At 35.5% G+C, this 26,741-nt stretch overlaps 1 protein-coding gene across 1 annotated transcript; it reads right to left on the reverse strand.

Annotated features, from left to right (window-relative positions):
* On the reverse strand, positions 1 to 25,887 carry LOC118269175 (tyrosine-protein phosphatase non-receptor type 4). Its single transcript, XM_035584142.2, has 15 exons — positions 25,236 to 25,887; positions 24,000 to 24,128; positions 15,891 to 16,104; positions 13,130 to 13,338; positions 11,973 to 12,125; positions 10,465 to 10,703; positions 9,854 to 9,994; positions 8,975 to 9,203; positions 8,390 to 8,495; positions 7,793 to 8,044; positions 7,114 to 7,230; positions 6,341 to 6,564; positions 5,660 to 5,792; positions 4,923 to 5,134; positions 1 to 4,364 (listed from the first exon to the last, which is right to left on the reverse strand). The coding sequence occupies exons 1-15, from the start codon at positions 25,383 to 25,385 to the stop codon at positions 4,278 to 4,280; spliced, it is 2,595 nt and encodes an 864-aa protein (XP_035440035.2). The 5' UTR covers positions 25,386 to 25,887; the 3' UTR covers positions 1 to 4,277.
* Positions 25,888 to 26,741: the final 854 nt, after the last annotated feature.

Here is a 26,741-nt window from a genome sequence, read left to right on the forward strand (position 1 = left end):
TAAATCAATAAACTTTTATTTGACATGAAATAAAACGCACAGCACTTCATATACATCACAAGATAGAAAACATTACATTGGGGTACATTAGATTACACTACAAAATAATTGAACAATACAACACTTACAAACTACATCAGTCATTCACACAATTCTAATATTAATTTAAAAGTTTAAATTAAAAACATAATTTAGTTGACAAATCCATTAATTTTAATATCATAGCCATATCAAAATCAGTTGCGTTTAAAAAAAAACTGTATAAGATAAAAGGGTTGCCATTTATGTTATAATTTATCTATCAAGTTTTACGATGAGGAGTTTCGCTCTACTGGGGAACCAAGTGTAGCCTATGGTCAATAGAAAATTCAACTGTATAGATACATACATCAAAATTTTCAATTCGTATCCAGAAATTCCTTTACCATAGGTATCGTGGTAGGCCATAGTATATTTTGATCGCTGTTTTGAATTAAATAGAATTGAACTTGATATTATTCTCCTATTTCGTTAGCGATTAGTAAAGAAGCCTGTACACAAAGCAATAAATTAAAAACTCGACTACTTAAAACTAAATATTAAACTTATTATTTAAGTTGAAACAGAAAATAAGCTTGAACATTTACGAAAAGAGAAAACTATAGTAACAAATAAGGTTGTGTTTAGGTTCTGTGCGATAAACTCTTTGTGTAAAATAAAAATATGTTTTGTGTGATTTTAGTGCTTATTTCATACATTTGCAATAAATAAGTTTTGTTTACTTCTGTACCCTTAGTATCAGTTTACTTTACGTTGAACGAAAACAAAACGAGAGCGCGGCTCTGATTGGTTAGTTCATTAGCGCTGGCCAATCAGAGCGCCGAACGCGCTTTCGTTTCGTTTTCGTTCAACGTAAAGCAAACACGTACTAAGGATACAGAACGAAAAACTTAGAATTAATATTATGTAGTGTGCTTAAGTTGATTCAAATGCAAATTAGTGTAAGTAAAAAAAAACTTAAAATGCTTAGTCAAAAGTATTTAACGAAAAATGCAGATTATATCTTAGAAACATAGGGGATTCATACGTATGTTTGTTATTCGTGTTAAAAAGGAATTCGTTCTTAAAACTATAAAATCTAGTTCGATAAATTGAATATTAACTCGAGTTAATTAGTTTAAATTATGGCAACCGTCGCTTAATGTTATAGGCACAGTATATTTAGGTCACATATTCGGAAACAGGGTACTTTTTGGGCTAAAAAAATCACGTGATGATATTATGGTAAGCAATCGCTGCCGCCCAAAGACAGCCGAAATACCAGAAGCGTGCGTTGCTGGTCTTTTGAATTTAAGGGTTGTTGGAGAATCGGGGATTGGGAAGATTGGGAAGGAGGGTTATTGGGCTTCCAGTAACCTCAGTCACATAACGAAAAACAACGCAAGCGATTTTTCATATCGATTGTCTTTGAGGCCGTGGTATCACTCCGAACAATCGGCCCATTAGTGTAAAAGCATAGCTCTTCCACGTGTAGTTTAGAACGATGTAATCTAGACATTAGAATTACTAAATAACTCATTAATTTACTTCTTAATCAATCATTTTACAAACAACGTGTATTTTTGCAAACCAATTTCCTGAATATGTGACCCGGTCTATAAATACCGATTATAATACATTCGTTACTAAAACCGTTTTCTATTACATTAACATTTAATAAATACCTACGGTATGATATGTTTAGGTAAATTGAATATGGTTTTTATTGCTTTAAGTTATTTAAAATGTAGATTTAGATAAAAGTTTTAAAATCTATTGTTAATTTCGAATTTGCTATATCGAATATGATTATCAGGATAACTCTAGTATTAGAATAAGTTTGCTTTACGTTTAAAAAAAACGAAACGAGAGCGCGTTAGACAAAGTGTCTAGCGTACCTACATAAGACAAAACGTTATGGCAAATTCGAAATAAATTCAGTTGAAGTGTTACTGCCGCACTCAGTCATTTAATGGTTACTTAAACTCTTACTAAGTAACGATCTAACGATTTTCTATCGAGAAGAATTACTAAGGAATGGGTTATGTAAGCATTAAATGACTGGGTTAAGTATGGCAGTTAGTCCAAAATGCTGGTTAGAAAGATTAAGATTGTAAATCACTTTTGTTTCTTGATTTTAAACGTAACACATTATATTTAAGGCTAGTTTGACTGACAGATAATACCTACATATACAAATTAGTATTCAAACGATTAGTATTACGAAAATATTATTACAAACACGACACCAAATGTGAAAGGGTGCAAAAATACCATATTTTTTATTAATAAAATTACGTATTATCGACTTATAAATAACTTATGATCATAATAATCATAGATAATACATGTTACCATTAACTTGGGTCCCTATTAATATCAGTAGAAATCGTAAACTACAGTTAAAATTACTGTATACCGGATTTTAGATACAAAATAACATAAAATATATTGTTTCTGAAAAATATATTAATTCAAAATTATAAATGTACATTATTCTTATTATTATTTTACGAATGGCACAGGAAAAGAAGCGATTTTTAATACATTTTTGCGGGTGACAAACTTAGTCATGGTAGCTTGTGATGAACCAATACCATTAGTATGAGTTTATTCAGCGCTCTGATTGGCCGATTCAAATAAACCAACCAATCAGAGAGCCGAACGCAGTCTCGTTTCTACGCTAAGCTTGTCACCTAACAAATCTTAAATATTTTAACAAATTATACAAATTCGTATCAAATAAATTACTAAATTCGTTGGAAAGGCAAGACTATATATTATTACTTAAGATTCATATCATTATTATCATTACATTAATGTGTAGTGAAAAATCACAGCAAGCGTTAAGAAAACTAAAAACTAAAAATAAATAATAAACTGTAAACTAAAATTTAATCTTAACGTTAACAGTGATATGTGGTATCGATTAATATTATTCGAGAAGATAATCGATGTCGAATAACGTAGTGAAACGATTGTTTTTATAAAATTTATAAATTAACAATTACAAACCACTGGTCGAAGTAATGCTAGAAATAAATACAAATTACTAAAGTTTATAGAAAATTGATTTCTTTTTTGATGAATCGTTAAAGGATACAAGGGTAATGTGCTTTTTGAGTGGCATCAGAATACCTGATACGATTTAAACAATATCATTAAAACTTAAAACGGGATATTTACTCTGTTTATTACTTTTTGTGATCATGGCGCTTGCAACAGTGCCGAAATATCGGAAACTCACAAAAACTAATAAACATGGTAAATATCCCGTTTTAAGTTGTAATGATATTACTAGTGACCATGTCAGTTTAAAAACTTTTATATCGATTTAAACAAGTTATAAATACAGCAAAATTATTCGCTGTACTTTAGCGCAATGGACGCTTGTGCTGTTACGTACATGCGCAAAAATTAAACGAATTTTGCGCAAACAAATGAATTGGTTTGCGCAAGTATGTGTTCATTACAATGCATGTATTCTAATAAACCAATTATTTTTTAAATGTTGCCTTTTATATGCCTGTTAAAGCACTTGTTCTATTCAAATTTTAAATAATCTCCTTGTATCCTTAACTAACAAAAGATTATTATTTCTTCACAGTATTCTATATCATGTAAAAAGTTGTTACGCTACTTGAAACCATGAACACACTGTTATTTCATTCAGTGTTCATAGTATACGCCAAACAAACTGCATACAGACCAAAGTAAGAAAGAATATTCTCATCAATTGAGAGAATTTAAGTAATTTTAACACATATTTGTGTAGGGCACAGAATGTAATAAAAAAAACATTCTTGTGCATACATTGTGCAAGTTGTTAACATAATTTAATAATTTCCTAAATGTAATTAGATCGTAATGTTTGATTAACTCAAGTATCAAGACTACTTGGTATTCGTTTCATAAGAACGACTTTTATTTTGTTCTTTAACCGCCATACTCAGTCATTTAATGGTTACATACTTAACCCAGTCCTTAGCAATGGGTTTCGATACAAAATCGTTACTAAGGAATAGTTTAAGTAATCATTAAATGTCTCCGAGTGCGGCAGTTAGTCTTATAGCAAAACCCTTAATCCTAAAACCGAACTCTAGTAAAAAGTATTGCACACACAAATTACTACCTTATTAAACTACAATTTAAGGTCCAAATTCACGATTTAGCGTATACTAATGAACACGTACATACCTTAATACGATCAGTCAGGTATATAGTCGACTGTACAATAATTGGCAAGGGAGTTATATTAATCAGTTCGATCCGTTCTCCGATGATGCCTTCGTCAGTCCTTGCGTGTACGCAGTCTGTATGCTTTCACATACGAACTTGTACTGACTCTGTGGAAAGAGATTTTTTTATTAAGATTTATGTAACATATTACCTTTTTGCTTATTGTTAATGTTTTATGCAATGTTAGGGTTAGTGTATTAGCTTAATTTATTTGTTTTATACAAATGTAATAATTTAAAAAAAGTATGTAGACGAATTGTTGTTAAGTAGTAATATTGTGGTGGTAAATTATGAATAAATGAATAGCAAAAAGATTATTAAAGTTTTTAAAAGTATTAGCTTTAATTGGACTGGAGTTATCCAGTCTTACATAATGACGTTCTAAGAGATTCTAATTCAAGATTAATATATCTGTGTGTCATGTGTACGGTTTTATTTTTAATGTGTAAAGATGTATTTGACATCGCCTCAAATACGAGTGACGTGATGATTAAATATTAATCCTATTATATTAGTCATGTTATAAATACATATAACAAATATAATACTCTGGAGTCTAGAAAATGTGACCTCTAAATTTCATCCCATTAATTTTAAAACATTGTTATGAACCGTCTTTTAACCTAACCTACAATATTAAAACATGAATTAACTAGTGCACATACCGCGTTCTGTATGCACATGGGTCGCTGCGCCCGCATGGCGCGGACGAGGTCGAGCGGGTACAGAGGCTGCCCCCGGGCGGCGAGTGCCAGCGCCACCTCGCAGAGCACGAGCGCGCCCGTGCGGCCCACGCCCGCCGAGCAGTGCACTACCATCGGGGGGTCCAACTCGCGCTCCTCCTCGCCTTCTTCGGGCTCCACTACTGTCGGTATCACTGGTGGACATACGAATATTATTAAATCTCTAGTCTACTAGTATATAAGACACCATAGAAAACATAATTGTGTCTTGCGTAGATCTGCGTTCCCGGCATACTAAGGGTTAGACTATAAGCTATACATAGTTATAGATAAAAAAATAACAATCTAGAAGGATTGAATTACAGGAATCTTCTTTTTTAACGTTAATACGTCTGCGTTGGACTATCAACCCGACAAATCTGATGTTTTGTTTCAATGATTTTAATTCAGGCTTAGCCCTTTAAGTTATAAATTCTTGTCAATTACTTTGTGAGAGTTTAAGTTAATCTCAAATGCATATGGTTTATTACTTTGAGTTTTTAAAGCGAGTTTCAACTCCTTATCTATTATTCTTTCTTACCTCAACAGATGAATACATTTCTTCTCTTTAAAATACAATTCCTTGTATCTACCACTATTTAACACATTACATACAACCTACTCCCATTTAAGTAGTGCTAAGCTAGTATAATCATAATTATAGAAGTAGCGTTACTAACTAGGCCTCCGGTTCCGTAGCTGCGAGCAGAGTTGCGTGAAGCTGATGAAGGCGGCGGCGTCGTCGGGCACGCCGTGGTCGGGCCACGCCGTGTACTGCAGCTGGCACACCGACCGGGACCCGCCGCCACTCTCCTGGGGGGACAGGCATTCGTGTTTAATACTAGACATTAGTAAATATAAATATAATTAAGTGCGTTAATAGGCATTAACACTAAACATAAATTATTATGTCGTGGTGTCGTGGTGGCCCGGAGGTTTAAGCCGCCCGCTTTTCATGCATGAGTGTGGGTTCGAAACCTAGCAACACTGTGACCTGTGGGCCTACTCTAATTCAACGAATAACTAATTTTCGAAGAACAAAAATGAACGAATGAAATGAAAATAAATAAGTAGTTTTTGATTTGAAAATAAATTTCATTAGTAAATCAATAAAACCTACGGCCGAAGATTAAACGAAACTTCGCATTCTAGAACCGGAGTAGCCCTACTGTTTCGAGTCATATGTGCTCTCTATGATTATTTAGACACCACTGACAAATACATTGTAAGTAAACATGAGCTTATAATTTCAAATTACAAGTTTGAAATCGCTAACGCGCAATGGCCACTTATAGGCTGTTAATGTGATGCGAAAAGAAAGAAATTATTATTATTCTTCATCTAAAAATAAAGCAACAAACCTTAATAGTCATCTCTCTCCTAATATAGTGTCCATGGTTCTGTTCGCTGTTGGTAAATATGGTGAGGTCGTTGGTTGCCTTCAGCGGGGTGGTGCCAACCTTGGGCCAATATTGGTGGCACTTGGCCCGGCCTCGCTCCGTCAGTACCGTCAACATTACTATAAGACTGCTTTCTGATTCCCACACCATTTGCCAGAAGTCACCTACTGTTGTTGATAGAGGGCCTGGAAAAAGATAGTATTGTGTTAATTTTTTTTAGGAGCAAATAAAAGACAATAAAAACAGACGAATCTTAGTTTGGCGTGCTATCTGCACCGCCCATGGACACTCGTAACACCAGAGGAGTCACAATTGCGTTGCCAAATCTTTGGGAGTAAGAGATTTGAGTATTGGGCATTTAGGGACTGGGGGTTTGATCATGGGGGTTTGGGGTACCAATTATCTCATTCACACGGCAAAACAAGCGTTGTTTCACGGTTTGCTGTGACATCGTGGTATCACTTCAATTACGCTAGTTATTAACCTCGTATTAAGGATCTGAATACAACGTAGTAAGCTGATCTTTAGCGTCGTATTACGCATCTTAATACCACATAGAAAGAACGCGAAAAATCTTATTACTCGTATATTAAAGTTAAGAAATCTACAGAAAAGTTTTAAGCAAAATTAACCTTTCGTATATAAAGACAACAATAGAAAATACAATGTGTCTCGTGTGGATCCGCGTCCCGGCACGCGAATAGTTAAGGTAATATTAATTTAAGACTACAAACCTTGCGTTGCAATATACGTAAGCACTGTATCGGAGTTAGGTATCTCCATGTTGATATACGACGCGTTGATGTAGTCGCCTGTTGGTCCATTCTTCAATATCACTCGCGTTGAATCATCTGTAACAAAACAAAAATCGAAATGTAACATTTTGTCTTTATAAGAACTTGATTTGAGTTATTTCGAAAGTGTAAAGAATTAACTCATTTCACATTTTACATACAGTGTAAAGGTTTATATGGTTGGTTACTTTGTTTAATTAAATCTAAATCCATTTCTTATGTAATAATGAAGTCTTTTGGGATTTAAAAGCGTACTTAAACTATATCTCCACTAAGTAACGACTTTTTATAAGATAACGCAGCAAATGGGGCAGACTGATCTTTTTTTTATCGTGGCACCACATTAGGATTCTGCCCTGTGTCGTGGATGCATTTAAAAATAAACAATTTTAAATACACATGACACCCTGACCCGAATCAACAATTTATGGATCACACAGAGTTACTTCGTGCGGTAATCGAACCCACAAAACGTTGCACGGCAGCCAGTTGCTCAGCTATCGCATGAACCGTGCAGCTCAATGCACGATACGACTGCAGATATCTAAATATCTGATAGAATCAAACTGTAATAAGGACTAACTTATTAACAAACATTTACAAGGCAAAAATAACTTACAAGGCGCAATATCTCTATACCGATTCTTGTTCAAATTGCAAGGCAGTTTCGATATATTCGTCGGTTCGTCTGGTAACCTTCTCAATAAGGTCTCATATTGCTTGAGCGCGTTCCCACTGGCCAGTCCGTCGCCTAGCAACAGAATGGATTGTTCTAGAGCATCCCCTTCTGGTCTGGAGTCACCTTCCGAGAAGAGAGGCACGAAGCATGCTTCTGGCTCTTCTGCGCCTGGATCTTCGGGAGCGTATACAGCTGGAAGGAGAAATAGAATTTAGAGAGATGTGATTTGTTATTTTTATAATAAATATCATAAGACATACTAAATTAACTAAAAATCACGGTTTACTCAGCTAAATTAATGGAGAAAAGCGCACGTTGCTCATAATGAATAGTCCCTCTGTGACTCAAAACTAGTACAGCTTTTCTCCATTAGTTTACGTGAGTAATCCGTGATCTTTAGTTAAGATAATTTGTTAGTTGCATTGATAATAGTGTACTCAATCGATTTCTGACTTTATTACAAAGAATTATAGTCCAAAATCTATTAAGTTTTGACAATTTGTAATGCATTTATGTAGAAAAGTAGCTCTTTCTTACCATTTGGCTTGACAACCAGTGTAAGAACACCTCTCGTGTTCCTAATCAGTTGCACGACTTGTTCGTGTGTCAGTTCGTCCACGTCCGTCCCGTTTATCGATATCACCTGCAATATAGATGAACTTAATGAGCATGGTACGGATGTCAATTGTTACTAAGCTGTGTATTTATGGCCACAGAAATATCTGCGCAGCCAGGATACTAGTAGAATCTGGCTAAAAGACCTCTGTCCTGCAGAAGGACGGTTGTGGCCGACTATACTTTTAATTAAAGTTTTATAAAGAAACGTAGTTTAATGACAAATGAAAAGATGAGATGTATGGAGTATTCATTCTAGCAATTACGTTAAACTAAAACGAAACAAGAGCATGTTCAGCGCTCAGCTGATTGGTTGGTTTATTCGAGCCAGCCAATCAGGGCGCAGCACGCGCACTCGTTTCGATAACTTTAAACAAAAGCAAACTCGTAATAAGGGTACAGTCACTTCATGCGAAATCTTTTCTGTAACTATATTCTTCCTTGGCGAATAAAACCATTCTCACCCCTCTGACCCAAACATATATAACATACACAAATTACACTAACCTGATCTCCCTCTTGCAACTGCAGTCTAGTCCTACTAGCGACCCTGGACACTAGTACAGGCGCCGCCCCCCCTCCCCTGACATTGAACCCGAACAGTCCGTCAGACCCTGCCTCTAATCGGATCTTAACTCCCCCACACTCCGCAGACTCCGCCCCCTCTGAACCAGACTCTGATTCGTCTACGTAGGATAGGGGGATACGAAGAACTCGCTCTAGAAAGTCGCCTTCACTGTAAATTAAAAAAAATGGCTGTAGTTTAATTTTTATAATTAACAACTATAAGAACTCGTTTCACTATGTCTGAATAGTTACTATGTATTAGATAACTTTAAAGTAAGAACGTAATTTGTATGCACTATCTGTCACATAAGTTAAAGTAGAGAGTTTTCAATCAATCAATAATTTTTGTTACAAATATTTATTTTAGAACCCCAATGCGGGTCGAAAGTAGTAGAGCATCCTCTACGTAGTAAAGTTAAACATATGTAAAATATCAAAGTACTTATGTATTCAAGTTGCTAAATCAGACATCAATTAATTTACTATTGATTGAAGAATACAATAGAAGCTTGGAATTTATGAATGATTTGCTCCCTACTCAATGTAACCATGGCTAATAGCCATGTGGTCTGTAGAGTAGATCGAGGTCTGCAGTCCAGCAATCGAATCTAACGGGCTGTATATGACATTACTTATTATATCAGATATAAGACGTCCACTGCTGAACATAGGGTCTCCCCCAATGACTTCCAGATAGGCCGGTAGGAAGCGACCTGCATCCAGCGGCTCCCTACGACCTTAACCAGGTCGTCTATCCACTTTGTGGGAGGACGTCCTACGCTACACTTGGCAGTACACGGTACTTATGGATATACATACATGATATCCGAGCTAGGCCTGTCCAGGTCCCCCCAGGCGGGGCGCGGCGCGGGCTCGCAGTGCGCCGTGACGCGCGAGCCGCGCATACCGCTGGCGGGAGACATGCCCACTGAACGGTCGCGGGGGCGGGAACTACTGCGTCTGGAATGGAACGAAGGAGGAATGGTATTGTAATATAGTAATAAACATACATTTATACTTAACCTTACACCTGTGTCCCTTAGTAGGCAGAGAATGGAACGCCAATTGCTACGAATCTTACATATCTCTTTCACTTCATCAATCTTCTATAGTTATACACAATCAATTTAAATGATACAAAATATGTTTTAGAATGTTTGTTTACGTTTTTGATAATGGACTGGATTGGAAAACTGGCCTAAAAGTGCTTCCTATTAGGTGATCTGTCTGCTCGTGTGACGACATTAAAATATAGCTAAACATACATTATTACTTCATGATACCAGAGCAATGTTAAACGTATATTACAATTTATATTATACGTACATATATTTGGTGTAATGCAAATATGACAAATTTTATTATTCACCACAGAATACGTTACTCAACTTATAAACTAACTTAACAACCTCAACAAATTTTATTATTACCTAACAAAACTCCTATTAGTCGATCTCGATCGTCTCGCGTCTTCCAACGCCATCGTCTCAGTTCTAGGTACAGTGGGTGCAGCTAACCCGGCCAGCGCTCCCAGCGCTGCCAAAAGCGCTCGTCGTCTCGGCGCCCGTAGTCTGAAGAAACCGTGTCTTTCTACACTGCAGCGCCACAGCGCTTTAGCCGCTCGACTAGACCGCATGTTGAAACCAAGGACTGTGTCGTATGATTCTGACTGTGGAAGTAGAAATTATGAATATTTTAAAAAATGATTTAAAAAGCTCGAAGTTAAAGCATTTTATTTGAATGTTTTTGTTATTCCAGACTATAAAGTACCCAGGTTTTAACACAGGGTGGAGAAAGTAATGAGCGAACGGCGCGTCGCGTTCCGCGCGCGCCTCAGAGAGCCATCAGACCACCACAGATGGGGCTCAGAAGGGTTGATGCCTAATCCGGCGCTGCGGAGCTTCGAGCTCCGGCTCGAAAAGGAGGAGTAGGAACGGGGGTGGTCTTTTAACTAAAGAGTCTGACACCCCTCTCGCCTCACCCAAGGCAGGAGAAGCCATTGGGTGACTTAACCCCCTCAAATAGACTTATAAAAGTTATGATAATTATATACGCAGTTTTTGTATATGACGTATATATGTTAGTTTAAGGTATATATCTATGGGCCATAGTTGCCTGATTGTAAAGGTTTAAATAAATAAAAAAAAATAAAAATAATATATCTGTTTGCATAGTTTCATACAGATTTTATCAGTTTTTTTATAATTTTTTGAAAAAAATTTACGCTATAAGTAGAAATAATACTTTATTACCTGTCTTTTATTTTATCACGCATTTAGTATAGTTTATTTCTGTTGAAACATTTTATTGGCTACACAATTATGTACCGAACACGGCAATGAGGTCAATCAATTTATTGGTTATGTTATTACATATATAGCAACAGCATAATTTACAATATGAGGAAAGTTAAGACCACCAATTAATAAATAGGCACTATTTACCTTAAACACTGATTCAGAATACAATCTAGAAAATTCCAATTGTTGTTACAAATACATCAAATATATACAATCCTACTAAACATAGGTGAGGATAATGTTTATTAGTTTGTTTCTCTTCCACTCCTAAATGGCTGACGACATTTGGATGAAACTTTGCACACAAATAAATCATGAAATTACACATACACTGAATAGCAGTGGTGGAAACGAATTCAGATAAGTTATGTTTTTTATATGGAAAGATGCGTGCTAAGGATGGCTTTCCTACTTCCTTCCTTGCATAGCTATTTTACTTTTACTTTTACGAATCTTCATAGCACATCCCACTCGCACAGATACTAGTTTAGTATAAGTGGAAACGGTCACAAAGTTTCACAGCTTAACTATTACATCTTCGTAGCACAGATACATAGCACGTCTCTAGTAGAAAAGCACTTTAAAAGTTAGTAATTTACATTTTCTTTAACAAAACTTATAGCTAATTCAATACTTACAGGTTCTCTCTTCAGCTGTATGAAGAACTGTTTCTTCTTGAAGGAAATTTTGACGATTTTGCTCCAAGAGAAAGTGTTGACTCGTATATTGTTCTGGAACACGACGATACCTATTGATGTCACTCCTATGAATATGTCCTTGCCGTTGTAATCCTGGAAGTAGAAATTAATAGGGTTAAATTAGGGCTTATTTTGAGGGGGAATATCATCAAATGACTGCTCCCGCTTTGGGTGAGGGAAAAGGACACTCTTGCTGACTAAAAACCACCCCATATCTACTCCTGCTTCGAGCCGGAACACTGGTAACCCGTTAAAAGCCTGTGACATATTTTGATTTCATACATTTCATATAAGTTTTTATCGCCTAATTAACAAAAACTAAAAGATATTTCGAAATTTCGTACTCTTGAGTTGCAATACTATCGCATCCGAGTTGGCTTTGCATTCCGTACTGTGAATGTTATTTTAACAGCTACGTTTGAGGTTGTGTAGTTTTGACATTGAATAATTAATTATTGGATTGAAATTGCATTAAGATTACAAGACTAAGCGCCCTGATCTTTCAGTTTAATTGTGTTATTCATAAGTGAGATCACCAATCACCACTTACACATAATAAATGGAATTTCGATAAATTGTCACAAATATAGTAATTATCGAATTCGTAGTACACACTGAGTATGATATGGATTCCAAAGAGATGAGTCAATAATTAATTATGGGCTTGGCAAAGCAAGTCAAAATACCAAACGGAGCAGGTTAGGTACGTTTCTTTTTCCCTGAAAGTTTAAAATTGTATCGGTTCAAACCATTTATTTACTACTACTATTTTGAAACCGCAAAATATACTTTTTACAAGAAACAATAATGAATGGCATCTCATGCATAAGAGTGCGTTCGAAACCTACCAATTGCAAGTACCAATGTGACTTTTTCCGAGTTGTACGTACCTACTTTCAAAGATTATTTAGACACCACTGACAAACGGTGAAGGAAAATATCATGAGGAAACCTAAGCTTATAATTTCGAATTATAAGTTTGAAATCGCCCACCCGCATTGAGCAAGGCATTAGTGCTTAAACCTTTTGCAAGAGGCCTTTGATCAGCAGTGGCCTCTTAATAGGCTGATTGATGGAAGAAAAAATACCGTCATTACCTTGGCAGGATGCGACTCAACTCCATAGCAGTCTAGTCTCTTAGCGTGTTCCAGAAAATTCGCTTCAGCGTCCGCTGGCGACTGTCCTTTATGTAACTTGTGTAGTTCCCTGATTCGCCGCTCATCTTCCGCATTTTGTTTAGGCAGGAGACAGAGTTCGGATAGATAGTTCGGTGGATGCTCCGAAACGTTATAGTCGCCTAACTCCGCTGAAATATAGAAAACATTATGTGATTAGCTTATAAGAATTGATATGATAATTTTAAGTGTGGGAGAGCCATGCTTCGGCACGAATGGGCCGGTTTGACCGGAGTGATACCACGGCCTCATAGAAAACCAACATGAAACTACGTGTGCATTGTTTTGTTGTGTAAATGAGGTTGCCGGAGGCCCTTTCCAATCTTCTCAATCCCCGACTCCCCAATCAATGTTTTAGGCAATATTACTTTAAATTTCATTACGTACAGAAATAACAATTTTGTATTTAAATTTAAATATATTATTATCTACATGGCTATTCATAGTCAATTTGATTGAGAACGGAAAATATTTTCCTTGAGAGAAACAGTGACTAAATCAACCGTGTTTACCCCTCATAACAACATTATATAGTTACATCGCGACAATCGATCTCCTGTAAATGAGAAACAATGAAACAATCAATTTATTTTTGCAAATAGGCTACAAAAGAGCACTTTTACACGTCAAAATTATTAAAATCTAGATGAGGAAAATTTGACATAATAGGCTAGTTTCCTACTAGTCAAGTTCAATGCATTCTTCGTAACGTGAAAAACTCTATTTTCTACGAGTTTTAAATGAAATAGTGCGTTATGAATGACGTCATGATTTTTTTACATTAAATAGCAGACTTATTTCTAGAAAACTAGCTAGAAAAATTCGGAAATGAAGTTAATCATCAAATGTATGAATGAAAGTGTTATTATTTTTGAATATTTTATTGTATTGTAAAGTCGAAATAATTTATTTTTGACTGAGGAAATTACCCTATGTCCACGATTGTAATGACAAATAGTGACAGCGGGCATCGGAATGGGCGCCCTCTCGCGTCCGGCACTGATACAAGCCATGGTGCGGAGCGAGGGGGACTGGGATGCCGTCTCCTCCTTCTGCGAAGCAGTATGCTAGCTAAGGAGGAGGCGGGGCGCGTGAGAGAACGAACCTCCTCACGCCCCAGCCGTCGCGAGAGACACTCCGGGCGTCGGGGATCGCGCGACGATCTCCGGCCACCGTAAGTGCGGGTCTGCGGACGGTGAGCAAGGGTAGCTCGCCGCCCGACCAGAACCAGACCCGTGCGTGCGGCGCGTCGCGTTCTGCGCGCGCCTCAAAGAGCCATCAGACCACCACAGATGGGGCCCAGTACGGCTGATGCCTAATCCGGAGCTGCGGACTACCTAGCGGGTTTACCGGGGCTCCGGCTCGACGGGCAGGAGTAGGAACGGGGTGGTTTTTAGTCAGTAAGAGTCTGACACTCCTCTCGCCTCGCCCAAGGCGGGAGAAGTCATTGGATGATTTTCCACCCTCAAAAAAAAAAAAAAAAAATCTCTCTCCTGGCCTCTTACCAAGTAGGTTGAGGTTAGCACTCAGTCTTTACTCAGTTTGATTTATTTTATAACACAGAGAAGATTCTCCGATCTCTTCGATAAATTGACGTCACACTTGAAATTTTTATTTATTGTTTTACTTTTATTCCCAAAACAAAACTAAAGTAACCGTCACGAGAAGCTATAAATTATGTAAACAAACATCTTTTACTAAGTAAACATTTTATACTGCGAGATAATAATAACTTGAACATATTCAATCGTTATGAAATATAGACGGGTTATATGAAAGTAACAACCTATTTAATTTATTCGAATTATATTTTAACGACGCAAAGCGCTATCGTTTGTGTTTCTTGGTACCGGAACGCGTCCGTCGCAGGGATTGTAAACTATCGGGACGCCATTTTGAAATAAACAGTGATTCGAGTTTCGAATGCTTACGAGTTTGTTTCATTGCTTTGCATATATCGCGGATCTGGTTGTTATTGTTAATTTTGTTATTGTTTCGTTATCACTTTTTACTTTTACGTTGTGAACTCCTGAACACTTGTTTACAAAATTTATAGCTTCTCGTGACGGGGACTTTAATAACGTTAAGTGGGTAACTACGTCAAACCGTCAGATGTTAACGTCATTCGAACAATATGGCATAACTCTGTTCTATGTTGTGTTCAATTATATGATGTATTTAATTACAAGACAGATAAAGATTATTTTCGCTCAGCAAAAGACATTTAGGCAACATTAAATACATCGCAAAGGTCTTTCTTTTTAAAACATGTGTGGCACAGAAACATACAAAAGAGATTTATGTGAGTGTCTTTCTTTCTTTTTTACATGTACAATTCAAGTCAATTCGTTTAAGACTTAGTACAGAGATCAGGGGAAAGATTGTAGCAAAACGACATAGCCTAAATTAATTAAGATTTACGTCACAACTGTTTGACTATCTCGTCAAACAGTTTCCAGCCACGCTGGGGGCTCATAGACGAGTATCAGGCAGCCAACTAGTAACATCCAGACCTGCGGACTACCTAGCGTGTTTACCAGGGCCCCAGCTCGAAAAGCAGGAGTAGTAACGGGGTGGTTTTTAGTCAGTAAGAGTCTGACACTCGCTCTCGCCACGCTCAAAGCGAGAGAAGTCATTGGATGATTTTCCCCAGTTAAAAAGTTAAAGAAAAAAGGTTACATACCTTGTACAGTGAACGAAGCTAGCAATAAGGCGGTGTTCTTCGGAGCATTCATTCTGCCATCAAGCAGCAACTTCCTCAGTTGAAGGCACAACAGGTATCTCGTGTACTCCTCGGCCAATCGGGAAGGTTCCGGCGGGTAGAAGCGAACAGCCAACCAGAATTGGGCGTTCGCACCAACTTGTTTCTTCACCGATTTCGTGCTGTCCAGCCAACGCTGTGAAAGAAAAAAAAAACTTAATTAAAACCTTTAAATAAATACAGACGTATTAAATTACGATTTTGGAAAAACTTTCCTAGTTTCTAGTGGTTAGTACCTTTAGTACGAGTTACGTTTACGTTTATGTTTCCCTTACTGTTTCCCAAATTAGTCAATGTGCCAGTAACGAGTTTTATTACATAGATGATGACACAGTTAATGAGAACCTTTGAATCCCTTCAAATGTACTGGCCTTATTTACTTTTCTCCCGAAAAGGACATATTTCCAAATCGATCACAGGCTTCATTCCTCTCAAAATCAAAAGCTTCTATGTAGATAAGCCTCTGTACATTTAACACATGTGACGATAAAAACAAATTGACCTAAATTGTCCATAAAATAAAGCAATTAATAAACGATAGAACCATTATTAGTAAGCCGTTGACATTGGCAGAGCATCGTATGCCAAGTACATCTAAAGGAAAAGGAAAAAAAAAACAAATGACAGATGTTCCATGTTCAAAGACGGTTTTTGCGGATATCAGTTGACCTACCTAACCGTCAATGAGTGTGCAAATACGAATTTAGAAAACGAGACAAAACGAGTTACTTATTGATATTTTTGGCGAAATCTATTATATAAAAATAAGTCGGGTTTTCCTTCCTGACGCTATAACTCCAGAACACACGAACCGATTTTCATGGTTTTGCATTCGTTGGAAAGGTCTCGGGCTCCGTGAGGTTTATAGCAAAGAAAAAAATACAGAAAAGCAGGAAATCAGAGAAAATCAATGGTGGCGAAACGGAGTTCGCCAGGTTTGCTAGTGTATATTAATTTTAGTGAAAGGAATGTATTATTAGTTTTGTATGCAGTTAATTTTAAACTCTAGTTCCGGATCTTTTTAGTCTACATTATTTTTTCACAAGTTGTTCTCTCCAGCTATATCTGTATTATGGTATAAGCCAGTAAACAAGCAGACGTATCACCTGATGGTAAGCAATCGGCGCCACTCATGGACACCCGAAACACTAAAGGCGTAACAAGTGCGTTGCGGACATTTTGGGAGTTAGTAATTTATGGGTTGTTGCGAAATCGGGGATTGGAAAGGGAGGTAATTGGGCCTCCGGTAACGATACTCACACAACGAACTACAACGCAATTGTATTATTACGAGTCTACTACTTTTAATACCAGGCAAAGCCAAAAGGGTTTTGACTTCTAAAATGACAAAAAAAGTGATCATGATTTGGTTTGTCTTATTCGAGTCTTCTCCTAGAGAGAACCTACTAAAGTCTAAATCTTATGTCTGCATAGATAAGAATATATTGCCTAAAATTTCAAGCAATTTTACACACCGTACTAAAAAAATAAGATTGCAAGCAACCTTGATGCACTTACTAACTCTCAACCAACGAGGTAATAAAATAACTTTTGAATATTTAAATGGAATAGAATTTGCTAGAATAGAATAAAACCTTCATGCAAATCAAAATAGACCTTGAAGGTATTAACCATTAAATAAAATTCCGCCAAATATTTTTTGTATCACAAAATTCATTCGATACTCGATTACATACCTATATCAATCTAGAATTTTGGAATTAAATAACTTGAAATAGCTTAGTAAATAAAATATTCAAACATCGATGATCTAGTCTTGACAATATTATGAAGAATTTATTATGCAACTGAGAAAATATGTTAATTTTTATATCGGATTGTGATAATCTAGAATAAGATAAACAACGCGATATGTAAATGGAAGCTTTGACCTGAATACTATAGCCAATAGGAATCCATAACAATACGTAGGCGCATAACATAACTACCTATGTTAGTTTTTCATTGGTTTAATAGAGTCAAAGTTACCCAGTGTAGTAATCAAAGAAGACCGATCTTACGGTACTTTAAGATTTTTTGGCCACATTCGTTCTTTACCTTTCGAAAGTCTATTTTAGTCACCCAGATTTTGGAGAGTCATCATCAGACTCTTGAATAGACTACATTACATAGACGACAGGCACTTTAGTTCTTCAAAAACCACTACTCAAACCGTCTAGCCCGCTCTGAAGTTAAAGCGTAAGGGTCTTCATTATCTCTAGGCCCTATGCTTGGTTTATCCCAGTACCCTTAGTACGAGTTTGCTTTACGTTGAACGAAAACGTAACGAGACCGCATACGGCGCTCTGATTGGCCGGCGCGCATGAACCAACCAATCAGAGGGCCGAACGCGCTCAGTGTAAAATAATAAGTAAGAACAATTCTAAACAATGATCTATTTTAATGAAAGATTATGTGCAAAAGAGTCACAAGCGACTATTCATCCTGACAAAGGATCATTTTTCATTGTCTAAACAATGCATTGAATAAATACAAAGGGTTCAACATGAGTTACAGATCTATGTATTTGACACAAAAATAAAATTAGAATAAGGTCATGTTACGTACTGTTACAATGACAATTTGTTTACATAATTATTTTTAGTAAACAAGTAATAGGGACTTAAAATTTGACTGCACGGCTGCAAGCTTTTAAATACGTAAATTAAGTGGGAAGTAATAATCACATTAAAAAATAATAATATAGAAACACGATTGAAATTGTATATTACAACTACAACATGCAGTTTTAAAACGACGTGTTAAACTGTAGAATCACGCAAGAGTTTAATCAATACATAGCATTTATGTATTTATTTTCTTATTCTACGCTAATTAGCCTTGAAATAATTAACTAATTTAGACGTGGTTTATCCGTTTCGCACGCCTTGAAATAATGCAAATGATGAAATGATTAATGTAGACAGGAAGATTGTGCATGCATCGTAGAAATTAAACAAAAAGGGCTTAGGCATAAAGCAGGATAAGGAACGGGTATTAGTGAGTAAGAGTCTGACACTCCCTCTCGCCTCACCCTAGGCAATGCGAACTCATAGTAAATTCTCCAAAATCTCTGAGTTGGAGAAAATTCAACATAACATTTAAATAGAAATATAAAAATATTCAGTTAGTTTTTTGAAATGAATGTAACCATCGGAAAAACCAAAACAAATAAACACAAATACATGTAGAATTAATTTCCCAATTCGCAGAATTTATTTTAATTACAGAGAAACACATACCTACGCGGTATTTTTAGGGTTCCGTAGCCAAAATGGCAAAAAACGGAACCCTTATAGATTCGTCATGTCTGTCTGTCGGTCTGTCCGTCCGTCCGTCCGTATGTCACAACCATTTATTTCCGAAACTGTTGGGCCTACATAGTTGAAACTTTGTAGGATGACGTATTTCGGTAACCGCTATTCGAATTTTGAATAAAAATGAATAAATTTTAAAATTAAAGGGGGTGCTGACTAAAAAAATTTTTTTTTCAGCTAACATATCCGTGATTGGTGTCTATGGATAGGTCTTTAAAAAAGACATTAAGGTTCCTAAAACCACTTTTCGTTAAAATCAATCGTTTGAAAGTTAGACGCTTCCAAAGTGGAAAAATGAGTGTCCCCCCCCTCTAACTTTTAAAATAAGAGAGTGAGAAAACTGAAAAAAATATATGCTGTAGATTTCAATGGAAACTAACAACGAAAATTGGTTTGAACGCGATATCATTATTAGTTTTTAAGAAATAAAACATTTTCAAAAACCGCAAATATAACTTTGTCGTTCATACAAACACTATGTAAAACCAAGTTATTTTACAACTTTTATATTATGTCATCTACTTGCTGCTACGGAACCCTTCATGGGCGAGTCCGACTCGCACTTGGCCGGTTTTTTGTTTGCATTATAACTAACGTCACTCTACACACTCTGTTAAAATGCTTATAACTACGTAGTTAATTAAAAAAAAAACAAACGTCTTATAACTAAATCCTAAAGAGACAAAGACAGGATGATTTTCAATACTTTAAGAATTAAGATAAATATGATTCATAATCATTCTAGACTCATTTGTTTGAGTTATCAGGATAAAAGTATAATAATCCTGTTTGTGTAATCATGATTTATATGGATGCCAAATTTCATCCACATCCAAGGGCTTGAGAGTTTGTTTTACGTTCAACGAGATCGAAACGAAAGCGCGTTCGGCGCTGTTATTGGTAGGTTCATTTGTGCCGGCCAATCAGAGCGCCGACCGCGGTCTCGTTTCGTTTTCGTTCAACGTAAAGCAAACTCGTACTAAGGGTACCGTTCAGTGGTTTTGGCGTAATACAAACTTACATTATCACGTGCCCAGCATGCAGTTTCGCTTTCGGTATTCGAGCATTCACGAAATTATAGGTACTTCAACTTTCTTTTCCTATAATATGAAATTTATGAACCACACTAAACATCCACTGCACATTGGTGAAATTACATAAACTTCCGTTCAATATTATTTACTAGCAAACCCGGCGAACTCGGTTTCACCACCAATGTTTTTCGTTTTTCTGCTTTTCTCTCGAATTTTTTCTTGAATTTTCTTTGCTATAAATCTCAAGGAGCCCTTTCGAACGAATGCAAAATCTTGAAAATCGGTTTGTGCGTTCTGGAGTTATAGCGTCAAGAAGAAAAATCCGATTTATTTTTATATTATGGATTAGCCAAATGCGAACCGATTAAAGTTATTTTAAAACTATACATATACAATTTCACTGAACCTCAGAATAATTCACTCAACTATATGAGAAGCACATCACAATGGGACGTAGATTCAAAACTGACACACTATAGGGCAAGATTTCATCCCTAACACATGTTCCGGATATCCTATGACTCAGAGCTAAGGCAGGGTGCTGACTGCATAAGACATTAAAAGACACCATTAACTATAAAACTAGACAGCTGTTGAAACCATAATACTTGGAACACTACAAAAATGACTCATATCATGACATTGCGCCATTGAAAAAATCCATAGCGGTTCGTGTATGAATTTCTGCGATTTGAGAATGAATCGTATTGATTATAATAATATGAATCATAGATATTGTCTCGCTGACACGCTAACAAGCGGTAAAAAATAGTACAGGTGCAATTAGTGCGAATTTTTCTTAATGAATTTCAACGAATGATTAATGTGAGAATCGTCTGGTCTGACTAGTTGTATTTTAACGACGTAATATAATAAAGTGGTACTAGCTTAATTAGATAACATGGTTTGTTCACGTAACGTGTTTTTGGGTGCTCGATTAGTTTCAAACCATGATTAGAGCTTATAATTATACTAACTTAAAATAATTAAGACTGCCTCGTTGGTCGAGTGGTGGTAATGTGTACCCCAGACGAAGGAGTCTTCGGGGATAAAAGCCGACTAATGTAATTAATTTTGTATGACAATAGTACTACAATCTCAATAGTTCTTAAATATAAAGATTATTTTTATACATGTGTTTTTCCTTTTACCTATACAGTGTGTTTGGTCATGTACTAGCGATATTCTAAGGATTGATAAAACAACTATTCTAATACACAAATACACTACATATTTAAGTCCAAACTACTTATCAGCTATGTGGCGGCCATTTTGTTTTTTTTTCATTTTGGACACAAAAAAAATCATATCTCCCAAAGTGTAGGCTTTACTGGTATTAAAAATAGGCTTATTCGAAGCGCAAAACTCTAGTCTATCGTATAAAATTTTGATCAGGGAGTTGTTACGTTCATAATTTGAAAAAATAATTAAAATTCATTGAAAATATTTTTTAAAAATATGAAAATAAACAAATTATTGTAAGTAGTTTGGACTTAAATATGTAGTGTATTTGTGTATTAGAATAGTTGTTCTATCAATCCTTAGAATATCGCTAGTACATGACCAAACACACTGTATACAATTCTGAGTAACTAATACCAAATGCAGGAACTTTAGTTTAATATACTATATTTTGGTAGGCGAGGCGTGTGGAGGAAATGAGAATTAATAATATACCTAAATGTTGATATTCCATTCTGGTAAAATCAAATTTACAATTAAATTGGAAGTCTCGCTAGTATGTATTTTAATATTAGATGTTTTGTTTCATAGAGGGCTCGTCTGTTAAAGTTACAGAATACCTATTTGAAAAAAGGCTAGGTTTTCGCCAATAGGTATTGCTTAGATACCCATTTCGTAAATAAAATTTCAGATCTTATGGTCATTAAAAAGACTCAAATAACTAAATGTGACTAAGATATTCACAATAATTATGCTAACCACAACATATTTAAAAAACAATGTAAAATTGAATTACTTATTTAATTCTAATCATTATTAACTTAAGACATGTTTAAGAATAAGTTATTATGATTATTATGTAATATATGATACCATAGCTATTATTCAGTGTCTACTGTAAGAAAACAAAGTATTTTAAAAGCAAGGCATACCTAAGTACTGCCTTGATGAAAAACTTAATCCAAATATGACTAACAACAGCAATGAGTAAGTATAAGTTCGACGTCGTCATCGATATAAGCCTGATGTATAGCAACAGGCTCTATGCCTATTTCATAGGACTCTTATCATAACTAGTGAAGTCACTGTGGCACTGAAAATGCGCATACAAAACTTTGACCCACACTAGGATTCTTCTAAAATATTTTTATTGTGTTCATGTTTCTACTGTATTTTTTATTTGTGTGTATTTTTGGTCCAACATGTCCCGGTGCCTTTCTTTAAAAGACAATATTAGACAGTATTAAATAATACTAAACCAGTTCCGAATACAAACTACTATCAACACGAAATCTATAATGTAAACAACTACATCATCCTAGTAAATATAGTTATAAACACTGGTCTCACTATATCAACAATTAACCTACTTTGCTACACAACTAGACCAATAAATCTCAAACAATTATGCAACCAACGGTCATCTGTTTAAATTCATTGTATGTAAGCGGGGGAAAGAGATGGTGCTATTTGTCACTTGTCATTCCTTCTCTTTCATACTGCTGAGTATAATATGGGCTGGACATTATTATAGATCTTGAATATTAAATATGGTTACTACGCCATCACATATGTGGGAATAGCAGAATAGAATGCATTATTGACTACCACCACACTTCACGCGGATGTCATTCGAAAGGTCTGCTGAACCATTTAAATGAAATCTTCAACCTGTCTGGCAAGCATCGAGATTATGAAAAATATTCATATGTAAAAAATACAAAGAGTACACAGACGATTTCTGGCCACGTCTCGTCGCATGACCAGAACCAGAGACCCATGGGTACGGCACCGAACGTTACGAGCGCGCCTCATAGAGCCATCAGACAGATGAGACCCCGTAAGGCCGATACCGGGGCTCCGGCTCGAAAAGCAGGAGTAGGAACGGGGTGGTTTAGTCAGTGAGTCTGATATTCCCTCTCGCCTCGCCCAAGGCGGGAATAGTAATTGGAATCCCCCATCAAAAAAGTGAATGTTTAAAAAAGTTAAATTAGGTACCTACTTAGACTAAATTAGGACAAGATTATACATGTAAAATTAATTATTATTGAGCTTCTTCACTACCTCTATATAATATTTATGGATGATAATATGGTTCCATTAAGGAAATCACTACCAAAAATATTGAGGCAAACCACTTGTTACTTCAGGTACATACAAATCATGACAAAATATCATTCTATAATAATTGGGGTTCGTTTAATTTTGTAGGCATGAACTACTTTATACTTTGTTTCCTTAATAATAAACCATTTATGAGTGGATATATCCATGTATAAAATTATAATGTGTTGGCTGGGTTATCCACTAATAGCGGCTTGCTCATAATTTTATATGTAGTTACTACAAAGTTTAAATAATGTTTATAGCTATTGATTGGTATGTAACACACAAAACCACTTTAGTATTTCTGGTACTATTTAAATAATTACATTGTTGTATGAAAAGTTTAAACCTATTGTTGGTAGGCAAATTAAAATAAGAAATAAAAAACTTACAGTTATTTCCGAGTTTGTAGCATTGGGCGGTGATCCATTCTCAGTAAATTGTAATCCAAAATAATCCTTCTCTACGAGTTCTAAATGTTGATACACTTGTTCTAGAAGAACACTGCCTTTAGCTTTTTTCTGGAAAGAATAAGGAACAATATTTTAGACTAAAAATATTTAACAAAATACTGAGATTTTTAACAAACTTTATATACACTCAATTCTCATTTATATCAGCCACAAGACATACACTTCTAAAGGCTATCTGCTATGTGGTCTAGTGACTTGACTGGTCAATTGAAAGGATTCAAAATAATTCAATAACAGACATAACAATAACCATTGACATGAAAACCACCTCCAAAATTCATGACTCAATGTTATCAAAACTATACCTGTTCAAACACAGGTCAATACAAAACTTTACACCTTTTAATAATTCCAAGGAGCAGATATAGAATAGCAGATATGACCTCAATGTGATCTTTCTGGATCTGTCTCAAATTTTCGGACAGAAACTCACTTATTTTACAATCTGGGACCGACACCAGGTATTAGTTTACACTTTCCAAGCACATAAGTACAACACACCGTTGCCTCAACCGTTACAGGTTTTATATTATAACACAAGTCAAATTGTAACTAACATTAATTTTAGTGGGATTCCATTCAAAGATACTAAGAAGAATTACAAATTGGTTTCTCTCAAACATAAGAGGTTGCAATGGATACAACCTTTGCATCAAAAGTGTTATCAAGAACATCTCGGTAAGTATCAAAAGCATACAAAATACAAATAGCTCAAATACTGAAATATTACACAATTTTAAGTTATATTATATCCGTCATTTTATAAGGAAGATTTATTCTTGAGGATGTCTTAAAATTCAGTGCAGAGTATTAGCCCATAAGCCCCATATACGGGGTAACTGTTGACATGTACCAGGCATAATACAATAGTAGTATATACTAATTTTATTATTATATGCACATCATTCCTTCCTGATACACATTTCATTATTCTAGATAGATTAAAAACAAAAATTTACTCTTAAAATAGCCTATGTAATAATTGTTGTGGTGGGCTCTGTTTACAGTGTTTATGGAGTATAAACATGAGTCTGATAAGAACTCTGACTGCCAAGTAACTAGTTACATCTTGCAGCTGATACAATACATGATGTTAAGGAGTTAAGACCTCTTCGGACTTCAATAAGGATCTAAATATGAACAGTAAACCAGTACCTCGATTTGAAATGACTGTTGGGTGTCATCCAGAAACTGCACAGTGACATTGAAGATGTTGAGCTTTCGTTCGCGCGCCAGCTCCGATGCCCGCACGTTGTAAGTTCCACTGGAACTGCTGAAGGCACGTCTTGATACACTTTCGATCATTTCATCAATTACTCACTCGCGTTTCTACCGGATTCTTGTGAGACGAGTCAACGCCCGATGAAGGCGAAACTACACACTTATCGCGTAACGCTTACGGACCAATTACGTATTATCGAGGTAAAACCTCAATTAACCTCATGAATCATTATGGACCTTAGCAGCGTATATACACGATGCACAAACGGTAATCTCGACACATGAGGCTGCCGTGACGTAATTATCTACGCAAATTATCGCTTTGAATGCTCCTCAAACATAATGTTCATGTTTATTATTATTGTCAGATGTTCAATTAAATATTTCGGTACGCGGTTATTTTTGTAACAAATGTAAACAGTTTAATACACAGCTCGGCGCTAAATAGGTCCTTTCTACTCAATATAATCTGTTCTTGTTTTAAATTCTATTTATAAATTGCTATTTTCGTCAAATATTCTACAAATTCACTGCTTTACTGATAAGAAATTCCGCCATATTGTCAGACGACGAATAGTGATGCGATTAGAAGACTGACTGATACAAAGTATCGAACGTCTTTGATTTGACGTTTATTATAAAAATCGATTATTCATTCTCAATTTTTTATTTTAAAAATGTGTATTCTCTAAGTTTAATACACATATTGAAATTAAAAATGTATTTAATGTATGTAAGACATATTTATTAGAAAACTTATACCAGTATAATATGATAATTTTATATGAAATGTAACGTTGGAAATATTTACAATTTTATTTTTTTTCTTTCCTAAATAATATAAGTTTTTCAGTATTGTCAAAAAAAATATTGCTTATATCGATCGTTTCGCATCACTCACTACTGACCGCCATACGTTTAGTTATTCCATGAAAAAAAACCATTTTACTACTATAAACACGGACTAAAAAACATGTTAATAAATTATAAATTAATAATAATGGGTCAGACATTTGTGTAATATTATTAGAACTACTTTAAAACAAATTCTATATTACAGTATCCGTTTTGATAGTAATTGCATGTGTGTGTGTTGGCTGGCAACCTTGTAGTTTTTATTCTATGGTAACATTAAAATAGATTGACAGCTTATGGCGGGCGTTTTTAAAAGTATTGTGCGCTCTTTGCTTTCGTGCTATTTTATTTTATTTTGAATGTTTATTACATTATTTTAATGCTTCCGTGTAGAACTTATTTTATGAAAATTTATTAAAATTATATTGTGTGAGTACTGAGTACTATTGTTATTAGAAATAATTAAATATTATTCATACTTTAATATTATTAGTTATAAGTACGAGCAGATAGATCAACTGATGATTAGTGATTAGGGCCACCTATTGACACTATTTGCAACACCAAAGGAGTACTTAGTACCTA

Source organism: Spodoptera frugiperda, chromosome 2, assembly GCF_023101765.2.
Source record: "Spodoptera frugiperda isolate SF20-4 chromosome 2, AGI-APGP_CSIRO_Sfru_2.0, whole genome shotgun sequence".
Classification (NCBI taxonomy): Eukaryota; Metazoa; Arthropoda; class Insecta; order Lepidoptera; family Noctuidae; genus Spodoptera; species Spodoptera frugiperda.

Bases quoted from the DNA above. Each gene is read 5' to 3' on its own strand.
- LOC118269175 (XM_035584142.2), bottom strand. From the start codon at position 25,385: ATGATCGAAAGTGTATCAAGACGTGCCTTCAGCAGTTCCAGTGGAACT. The intron at 8,496-8,974 runs GTTAGTGTAATT...TCTATATTGCAG, and splicing joins AGTTGCAAGAGGGAGATCAG to GTGATATCGATAAACGGGAC. The intron at 7,231-7,792 runs GTAAGTTATTTT...GTTTTGTTACAG, and splicing joins GTATAGAGATATTGCGCCTT to ATGATTCAACGCGAGTGATA.